General features: G+C 34.3%; 1 protein-coding gene across 1 annotated transcript; it reads left to right on the forward strand.

Annotated features, from left to right (window-relative positions):
- The first annotated feature begins 6,333 nt into the window (after positions 1 to 6,333).
- LOC127149562 (legumin B-like) lies at positions 6,334 to 8,597 on the forward strand. The gene is made up of 5 exons (XM_051085345.1): positions 6,334 to 6,456; positions 6,873 to 7,100; positions 7,172 to 7,255; positions 7,794 to 8,232; positions 8,479 to 8,597. Exons 1-5 carry the CDS (start codon positions 6,334 to 6,336, stop codon positions 8,595 to 8,597), a joined length of 993 nt encoding a protein of 330 aa, XP_050941302.1.
- The last annotated feature ends 2,135 nt before the right edge of the window (positions 8,598 to 10,732 follow it).

Consider the following 10,732-nt stretch of genomic DNA (forward strand, 5'->3'; position numbering starts at 1 on the left):
CATTAAATACTTACCAAAACTTACCAAAAATAGGTAGAAAAGAAAAAAAATTAGGTGGACGGCTTGGCTAAAGGGTAAAATCGGCTCGTAGCTTGGGTTGAAGGCAGAAAGCAGCTCAGAATGGGCTTGGATCGACTGGCAGCTTGCGGCTTGGAAGGGCTTCGACTCACTTGCACACACCCAACTCGGACGAACGACGGCTCTTCAGATGGCGACCGGATGGACAAGACGCACAGATCAACGACGGATGAAGGCTCATCGCCGACGATTTGCATGGTGGAACAAAGTAGAGAACGAGCAAAACGGCCGGTGATGCAAACAAAAGTTACAAACGGCTCATGCGGCTTCGACAATGACTTGAACAAATAGCTTTGTGATGGCTGTTGGCAGAGAGGAGAACGCGTGTGGCGGAGAATTGATCGAAGAACTAAAATTGGCGGCGGCTAGGGTTAGGGTTTTTATGATGGTTTCTTGAGGATGAAGAAGATGAATAGTGTCTCACGCTTCATGAGGTCTATTTAAGGAAAAAATATATATAATAATTACTATTATTTTTCTTTTCTTTTTCCTTATTCTTTTCCAAAACCAAATAAATCTCATACATTCTCTCTCTTCATTTAAAACCAATCAAATCTCCTTTCTAAACTCAAAAATTCTCTCTCTTCATTAACTTTACCTATCACATCATCACCTTTATCTACTTTTTCTCTTCTTCTCGAAACAATATCAAATTTCCTTAATTAATTATATTATTCCCACAATAATATAGTTATTCTTATCTTCACTAATCAAATTAATTATATATCCACATATATCATTATCCAAAATTCTCTAAACTTCAATCATACAAATCAACCAATAACAATTCAATTTAAACCAAATCTTCCATACCAAAAGTTCCAAAATTCCAAACTAACTAAATATTCTCTCAAAAATATTTATAATTAATCCTATTTCCCACAAAATCAAACAATTTCAATCATTGATTCAAATAACACCTAAAATAATTTCAACATGGTTAAAATTAAACTTAAGATAATTAAAATAAAAAAATTACCTTATTTTGGGGCATTACATAGTAGTTGGTACTTTGCTTCGGTTCCTAAAATTTATAGTTTAATTTGTAGTTGTTCATAGCCTATATTAGATTGGAGTTCTTAATTTTACCTACTACTGGAAGTTCATTTTACCAATATTGTATACCCAAAAAACATCATTTATCCGATACTTCAATTCAAGCCATTGTCCAAACTATATAAAACATATCCAAAAAATTCATAAAACTTTATTTATTTTTTGTTCTTGACGTGGATGAACAAAAAAAAAACATGCTTACATTCTCTTTTCAGTTCAAACCACTGTCTAAATACATAAAACATAACCACACTCTCTTTTCTCCCAAAATCTTAAAGGAAAAAAAATACTAGAAAAATCCAAAAGAAAAAAATAGCAAAGTATTCACTGTCGTTGACGGGTGGAAGTGTGTGTTCAACAATGGTGCAATAACAGTCAGCGCGCAAGGGGAGGATTCAATCATGGAGGACCAATTTCAATTTAATCTTTTACAGCTTTTTCTTTTTAAAGGACAATAAGGAACAAACTATTGCTGAAAGACTAAGATGGTGATGAGGATTGTGGCTTGGCAAGAGGTCAGAGGAAGAAGGAAAGAAGCCAGAGGAAGAAGGAAAGAAGAATTGCAAACCTGAGCTCCCAACTTTCAGTTGTAGTTGCTATTGACCGTCGTAAAGTGTTGAGTCATGAGGGAGAACCAAGCCGTACGTGAGATAAATGAAGAGAAAAAGAGAACTTTAGGGGTTTTTTATGTGGGGGCAATTTTGACATTTCATGCACTCATTTGTCTTACAATTCTTCAATTTAAAATTTATCCCAAAACTCTTTCCTCCTTCCAATATTTTATTTTAATAAAAAACTTGGAGGGGAATTAGAAGGGGGAAAATTTTAGTTAAGCTTTAGCAACATTTGGTATTTGTTGCTAAAACAATTTCATTTTTAGTAACATTATTGTTGTGTTACTAATTCTTTTAGTGGTGCAAGTTAAAAACATATTGCTAATAATAATCTTTTGTGACATGTTTTTTTTTTCTTTTTGCATCGCTATAAACAAACTTTTACTGACAAAAATTAGCTGCGCTATTAAAACTTTGTCACTGAATAGTGAAATTCTTGTAGTGGTTACAATTTCTTTCATTATTTCTCATGTGCTTTTCTTATTCTTCATTCTCTAATTTTTTTCGTTATGCAGTTTTTTAATAAAAATTAGTGTTTTTGATGAAGAACAAGAGGAAGAAACAAGAACGAGGAGGTTGAAGCAAGAGGATGAATTTGAATGAAGAAAAAAATTCAAAGAGAAAAAACTTATAGTTGTGTCCATTGAGAAACTATAAAAATGAGCTAGAGCTAGAACGAGAAGCAAAAATTCATCAGGTCTGCCTTCATGAGCGGTTTGAGAACAATTCAAATTAAACCAAAATAAATTTGATTCTCATTTATCCTTATTGAGCTAACAAGGGGACCTTATAGACTTACAGATTGAAGCTTCAATGATATGAGATTAATTAATTAAACTCTTTAATTAAATCTTTATTCATTAACTATCAGTCATTTCACTAAAGACTAATAGTTGCACTCTTTTTACTGTAGATATATATTTGTGTCAATTAGAAATAACCATTCACAAATTGCTTGTAAGTACAGCAGGCCAAAATTACTATTTTGCCCCTGTAGTTACATCTAACTCCTTAAGTACAATTGATTCCTCTAATGAAAAATAATTATAGTCCCACTATAGCTGAACTTCTCTCGGACCAAGAGAGCGTGTAGCGCCACATTGTTCAAGCCTTGGAATCAACCCTTAGGAGAGTAATCTCTCTACTTACTTTATCTATAGAGGAGTGAATTCCTTCTTGTGTAGTTGTGTTCCCAGCTCCTCAATCAGATGAATCCCCAAAATGGTAGGCATATTGAGTTGGCGACATAGGCCACTTTCACCCATGTAAATCAAAGGACCGCGTTCATAGGCATGAGTTCACAACTTACTCAGGATTTAGGTCAAGTCACCTATGGTCATCCTGGTGAAATGTAGTCTCAACTAGTAACAGTGTTAATAAGCGAGACTATTCATTTCATGGTTCGGTTTTATACAAACTCTATGTATAGAATACCCCCACTCTAATGTCTCGACATAAATGATTAGAACCAAATCATTTGTAGCACTTTAGAATAATTGTAACAACTACAAAGCAGGTTGTATTCGTAGTGTTACCAGGATAAGGTATCCAGCCTTATCCATCTACTACATACCATTTAGGTTATCACTTAAACATTATCCACTTGTATGTCTCCACATGCATGCTTAAGTTATAGAAGATAACCTTTGATGTTAGTTTATTGGTTTTGTGGGTTAATGCAACTAAATGTCAAATAAAATAAAATAATTTATTTTATTAGATAAATAAAATGTTTGTATAACATATACAATTACAAACTACAAGACCACGAGATTTAAGGCATCAATCCTAACACTGTGACCATCTGAGGCTGATATTTCTTTTGCTTTCTTATTTGTTATCCTTGGCTTCTATTTCAATTTCTTTTGTCATTCCCTGAAAAAAAACATTGTTCAAGCATATTATTATCAAAAAAATTCGAAGTACATGATTTGTATTTTTTCTGTAATCCTTGAGTTGTTTTTTATCTATCAATGTAGTGCTGGGTGTGAACCATATACCCTATGAATTAGTAGGTCATTTTTCATTGCCATATCCCATGTTTTTTAGATTAATATCTTTACTGTTATACTAGTTGGATTACCATATCCCTTATCCTTCTCTTTATGGAATTTTTTTCTACAGTTTTGATTCTCTACCATATGAAATAAAGAAAATCCTGCACTTTCTCCTCACTGTATAGCCTACTTCATTTGTTATAGGGAATAATTTTTTGCTATTCTATAAACTCTTGCCTTCTCCAAACAACTATATTTCTCTCTATTTTCAAAATTGTTGTTGATCTTCTAGAAGTTGTGGTACTTCTAAAAGAAAGGTGATATGTTCTATTATGAGAGACAATTACTTTCGTAACTTCGACACTCGAGTGAGTAAACCGTCTTAAGGAGATAACGTGAATTTGTAGGGCTCCGATCTATAATATATATGTGTGATATATATGTTTCTTGCTTTGATATGGTTTTATTTCTCTGACAAATCAAGAGCCCATACATTCTTGATTCTTAATTCGAAGAATAGTGAGAAAACCAAGTGGTGGTGTCCATTTAGAGTTTTGCTCGTGTTCTTACTGTTCGTTGAGATCGAGGAAGGAGTTCATGAATTTGTGCAGAGAGAATTCGTTGAAGATATTGTTCTTTTTCACTTAAATGCGTGTTGTATGTATAAATGTTTATCCTATACATGTATGTTTTCTTTATTTTTTGAGTTTTCAAAATGAAAAATAATAGCAAGTGTGTTCATGCACTTCTGTATTGGGATTTGATCCCTTCATTCTTTTTTTATATAACCAAAACATCAAATAAAAGTGATCTAAGTTTAAATCTAGTAAAGTCATTTAAATGTCAAAATGCTTTAATATTTTGATCAATTTATAAGTATGGTTGGAAAAGGACACGAAAATATGAAATCAACTATTTATTTTTCTAAAGCAAAGCTGTATCCATGAAGACGTGACCAAAATAAAATTAACATTCCTACAGCATCTGGTGTACGATCACAAACCTAAGGTGATTCATAATTTTTAAGCTCTCAATTGCAAATTTGTTTTGATCATATCTTTATCAATACAATTTAATTTTAGCTAAATGACCATTCATTTTCATATATTTTTTTGTGTTCTTTCAATCAATGTTTGTAAAATGAGCAAATTTTAAAAAGAAAATTGATTTTGAATTGCCTTATAATGTTTAAACTTAGAAAAATTTGACTCTTGGAGTTTTAAAGTTAGATTGTTTGTGTTTTTGTTCAATTTACAAGCACGGTTGGAAAAAAATATGAAACAATGCATAAAAATTAGTGGCCGAGGAGCCGCCCTAAGGAGACTCAAGGTCAAGCCTAAACGTCTTTATTTCAAACTAAAGCATTTACCGAGGTGCAAAGAATTTGCGAACAAAGGCTTGACTGAAAGGAGAGTGGGTCTTGAAGTTCTTGCTTAAGTTGTTCCAGTCGCAGTGCTTGAAACCCTTGCTTTAGTGGTTGGGTTGGATCGTCTCATCCCTTTTAGGCTAAAAGCTTCTTTCCTTATTCACTTTCCAAAAGATATCTCGGTGTCAACCCCCATAAATCAGAGATTAGGAGTCTGATAATGGAATTGAAACTTCCCGTGTTCATTGACTTCTCTTTCTCTAGTAATTCTAATGAAAGCTCTGCTCATGAAAGAATCTTCTATAATTAGAAAAACAAAGGGGCGACAAGAAGAATAGCAAAATTTAACATTTACTTTGGATAAATGGAAAAAAAAAATTTAATTGTCAAAATAGCAAAACAGTTGATTTGCATATAATAAATGGGACAACTATGCCTTAAATGCCCCTATCTAATTTAAAATATAGATTTTTAAATACAATAGTAGGCAGAATTGCAAATACTCTATACTTAATACACATTGCCTTCAAATTTCTATTTTCCCTCCCAAATAAATAAACCATCTCTCTGCAAAACATCACATCTTCTGCATGCAACCACTCCCCATCTCAAATAAAACCCTGGTTTTTTCTTCACTTGCTTAAAGTCTTCCTTCGAATTTTCACCCCTGCGTCTTCTTCCATATATTAGCTTCCACAGTTGCTTTTCCATCGCCGGTTTTTCGTCGTCTGCACGCCCTTTGTTTTTCGACCGTATCTTCCTTTTTGGTTTTTTCAGAGTCGATTTATCTTCCACAGTCGCTGTTGCACCGTCGTTTTTCCGCCGCCTGCACGCCTTTCTTCTTTCAATCGATTTGCACCGCGAATTGTGCAAAGTATCGGTGAGTTGTTCCTTCTGATCTTTGGATTCTTGCTCTGTTTTCTGCATGTATGTGTTTTCTGCATATTCAAGCTTTGGATTCTTGCTGTGTGAAAAAAAATACCGAGTTTTAATTCTCCGGTTCTAAAAATTGTTTAAATTTCAAATTGCTTTCCACCTGCTTCCAAATGGCATAGAATGTCGTATTTATATTTTAATTCCATGATTTTTGTTTCCTAAAATAAAGGGCATAAAGTGTGAACAGATACGCCCTTTATTTTAGGAGCGTTACTTGGGATCTGTTCTGAAGTTATATATAAATATATTGGCTTTTGGAATTTTTTAAATTTTATAGAATATAAAGATGAAAAAGGGGAGGGGAGAAATCAAAACAAGGACAAGTGATCGGTTACGAGCCGCGGGGATCACTGGTTCTAGGAAATCATTGCCAATCGGAATTCAAAACCTATCTAGTTCTTCTGAGGAGGTACAAATGAATGTTTTCTGTAATTACCAAACAAGTTATAGATGTTTATATGTTTTTCTATAAATGTCAGAGAACATAAGATATCATGATAGAAGGTTCCGGGGGCAAAAGAGAGAGTCCAGGAACTTCAAAAAAGAGGGTGAGAACTGAAACGAAAAGAGAGGAAGCCACTGTCCAGAAGAAACAATGGATTAAGAGTTTGGTAAAGTGTAAATCTATTCTCCAATTACTTGTGGTCTCTCGTAATTCAAATAAGCTTTTTATTTATATTGTTCCCTGTTTAGGTCTCGAGGAAGAGAGTTTATAGGGGGAAAGAAAAAAAACAAAAGGAGGTTGAAGGAAAGGTATAACCGTCATACATTTGTTATGGATGAATTATGTGCTATATATATATTAATTGTAAATTTGACAAACAGGATGATACGGAAAGCGAAAGCGAAAAGGAGGAGAAAGTACATGAAGACGAAGAAGTGGAAGAAGATGAACAAGCTGATGATCAAGAAGACAAAGAAAAACAAGATGAAGAAGAACAGGATGAAGAAGAGGAAGGCGAGACCGCCGTGGGTGAAGATTCGAATTCATCAACGAGTGAGATACCCCCAGATACTAGGAAAAGGAGCAAGGCTCGAGAAAAGGAAAAGAAAGTAAGCAAGTAATTTTATATTGGTGTATGTTATTTTACATACATAGCTTAAATCTTGGTTTTATAAACTAGGTGAAGGCTGTTAAAAAGGAAGAAAAGGCAAGAGAAGATAGAAGGAGAAAGGGAAAAGCTCCAATGAATCCGGAGAAATCAGAGGTAACATAGACTGTTTCATATATTAAGTTTAGATACTCTGTATTTGTAGTGTTTCATATGTAATGTATGGTACTTGAGTTGTATGTGTTTTGTATTTGTGGCTTCCGTCTTTTGTATGTTGGGTAGTTGATTGAATGGGATGTAGTTAGTTACAGAGTATGTGTAAATTGGTAGTGAAAAGTATAAATGTTCTGTATGTTATTTTATATTGATAGTCTATTCAATTATATATGTTGGCTGTATTTTATGTTTACGGTGTATTTATCGGTTTAATGCATATGAGATATGTGTGATAGATATATGCCTGGTTACTGGTGATTTTTTCAAATCATGTTAGGACTCGGTGTACTTAATGTGTTCTGAAAGAAGAAACGAGCTTTTAAAAATCAATCTACACATTAAGAGCACAGTAATAGAGAAAATTAAGGAAAATCTTGGAGATAGGCTTATTAATAGATTTAGGGAGGGGATATTTGGGCACTTTCTAAACCTCTCCATAACAAACCAATCCTCCCAATTGTTGTTGCACCTTATTCAGCGAATGTGTAAACCCAAGTCGACTAGTCAGCTTCAATTTCTAATAGGAGGAAGGGTTTTGAGGTTTGGATTGAGAGAATTTGCACTTATAACAGGGCTAAGATGTCATGAGATTCCTGATATTAACCATGAGGATATAAAGGGTGGTGGGCGGCTAAAAGGGGTATATTTTGAAAATCTTAAAACTGTGATGAGGCAGTACTTGAATGTTATGTTCAATATAAGTACCGTTGGAACTTATGATGATAGGATAAAAATAGCCAAGCTGTACTTTCTGGAGAGTTTTTTTATCCTCAAACAAGAATGTCTAAGTGTAGATTGGGATCATATCATTATGGTAGACGATGATGAAGTATTTGATGGGTACCCATGGGGTAGAGTTGCTTTTGAACTCTTAGTGGACTTCATGAATAGGGCCGTCTGTAGCAAGGGGCAAACGGGTATTTCTACGGGGGGTTTATTTTCCCCATTCTCACTTGGGCTTACGAGGTAATCCCAACATTAAGTACTCCGCCCAACTTTTTTGTAACGAGGATCTCCAATGAAGTCCCTAGGATTATAAATTGGGCTGCTGACACACAACCCAAATGGAAGGACTTAAAACAGAAAGTGTTCGATTCGCCAACGGTATGTAGATCTCGTAATTTGTAGTACTTCATATATTCATAATAGTTTTGTTTATACAGTATTTTCTTCATTTTTGAAACAACTTGAAGTGTCTCCAATGCTGGCAACCCCGGATGAAGTGGGAATGCCTTTCTTCGCACCATTCATCGAGACAGAAAAAGACATACTCAAGAAGTAGAGGATGTGCTTCGAAAGAACAAGAATTCTGACCACATAGCCTCTGTTTCGCTGAATAGAGGCATGCCGTCTACAAGTGAGATTAATGTCCTGAGGAAAATGGTAGAGAAGATTGAGATTAGCTAATAGAGGATGGAGACGAGTGTGGAAGGTCTTCTTGAGTTTCTTAAATCTGTGGAGTTGAAAATGAATAATCGGTTTGAAGAACTAGTGCAGAAGATGAATGGAATAATGGAAGCAACAAAGAGGCATGAATTTATGGTAAGCATGATGTGTAGACTTTGATAATATGTGTATCTGGTTTGTATTTGTAAAGAATCTTAACAAGTACAGTGTATCTGGTTGCAAATAGTCTTACCAAATACAATGTATTTGATTGTATTTGTTGCGCAGGGAGCACGGGCGTTTGAAGAGCACCTTGACAAGGTGGAGGAGGACCAAGAAGAAGATGATGTTGAAGATTTGAACTTGGATACAAGCAATCGAACCGTGCTTGGAAAAAGGGATGACGATGAAGACAAGGATGGAAAAGGGCTTATGGATGAAAGTCAAGGAGAGAGTTCAAGAGGGCACGACGGTGGTCAATCTAAAGTGGCAAAATCAGAGACACCACCAAGAGTTGGAGATAAAGAGTCTTCGCAGTATAAGGTAAAGAAAAAAAATCAAAATGTTGAGAATGTGTATAATACATATTATAGACTAATATGTACATACTTGTAATAGGCCCCGGAGGGAATAGATGAGGAGATAAACAGGCTGATACGGTCAATTGATGAGAGTGTTATACATGATGAGATCAAGAAAAAAGAACAGAGGAGAAGAACGGTATAGTTGTGGATCTCTATATATTTATTATACTAAATGATTGTGTATGTTTAATGACTGTGGTATAAACTACATTGAATTTGTAGCTTTAACTGTGGTAGTAGGCTGGCTGTTAGTTTAAGTGTATGGGGATCGATGACATGAATGTTTTTTGGGGTTATCTACAAGTTGCCACTGTTTTTTGTGCTGGAAATTACTATGTATGTGTTGGTTACGGTCCCCTTCTGGGTAATTATCATTAAGGATATCATTGAATATCATTTATAATTATGAATATGATTGAATGGCTTGCTGTGAAACATTTAACATTATGAAGATCAGTTAATGGATGGATAGGTATAATGTTGAATGAGTATATAGTTATTCTATCTAGGCAATTGGGATAACATTTCAACTGTATTTCAAATCTGGCATATAAGTATGTGAATGGCTGTAGGTTTGGTGTAACTACATATTCCTTCAAGACGTTGTGAATTGTTGTATATGAATGGTATCTTTAACTAATACCCGAGAAATATTAAAGAATGCACAGGGTCAGTGTTCATTGAATTCAACCCCAAGAATGTTGAGGAACGTGCAACCAGCATTTGGCAAAATTAAACATAGACCATAGATGGCCAAGGTGATAACATATCTAGTATAAATGACGGTTCAACATTTCAAAAATGATAATAACATACTTAATATAGAGACTTGTTTGCCAATAACTTGTAGATTATAGGCAAAATGCCGAGTAATGATAGGGTTTCAAATATGGCGGAAAATACAGCAGCAGCAAGGGTTGTTCTAAAACATGTAAGCATACGATCTAGTTTATATGTAATTTATAACTTGTTATCCTATTCATGGACTTTTCTTTTTTTTTTTTTAGCTAAACAACACAAAGGAAGGGTTAGGAATGAAAAGATCAAATGCTAAAGAGTATAGAGAGGTTACACCAGTTTCAACGGGAATATGGATAGATGCTTTAAGAGGAAAAGTAGTTGAACCAAGGAAGGATAAAGAGAATTCATCCTCAGAATGGTCATCGTTTGATCTGCATCTAAGTCAAGCTTGAAATATTCATTTTATGCTTTTTTGTTAGGGGTCTAGAATATATTGGAATTAACATGTTTTCGTTGAACTAAGGTATTTGTTTTTACAAAACTTATAAATTCATGCTTATTTGATAATTGTTATGTAAGCTGGATTACATTGGATTTTGAACATAACTGTGATTGAGTTTAAAACAGCCAAATACAGTGTAGTTAAATACTTTGTATTTAAGTGAACAAAAGAACGATCTTATTTGAACGAATCATTCAACCAACT

Source organism: Cucumis melo, chromosome 5, assembly GCF_025177605.1.
Source record: "Cucumis melo cultivar AY chromosome 5, USDA_Cmelo_AY_1.0, whole genome shotgun sequence".
Lineage (NCBI taxonomy): Eukaryota > Viridiplantae > Streptophyta > Magnoliopsida > Cucurbitales > Cucurbitaceae > Cucumis > Cucumis melo.

Coding starts and splice junctions, on each gene's coding strand:
- LOC127149562 (XM_051085345.1), top strand. CDS start 6,334: ATGAAAAAGGGGAGGGGAGAAATCAAAACAAGGACAAGTGATCGGTTA. Junction 6,457..6,872: donor TATCTAGTTCTTCTGAGGAG/GTACAAATGAAT, acceptor TTTGACAAACAG/GATGATACGGAAAGCGAAAG. Junction 8,233..8,478: donor CTGTAGCAAGGGGCAAACGG/GTATTTCTACGG, acceptor TTGTTTATACAG/TATTTTCTTCATTTTTGAAA.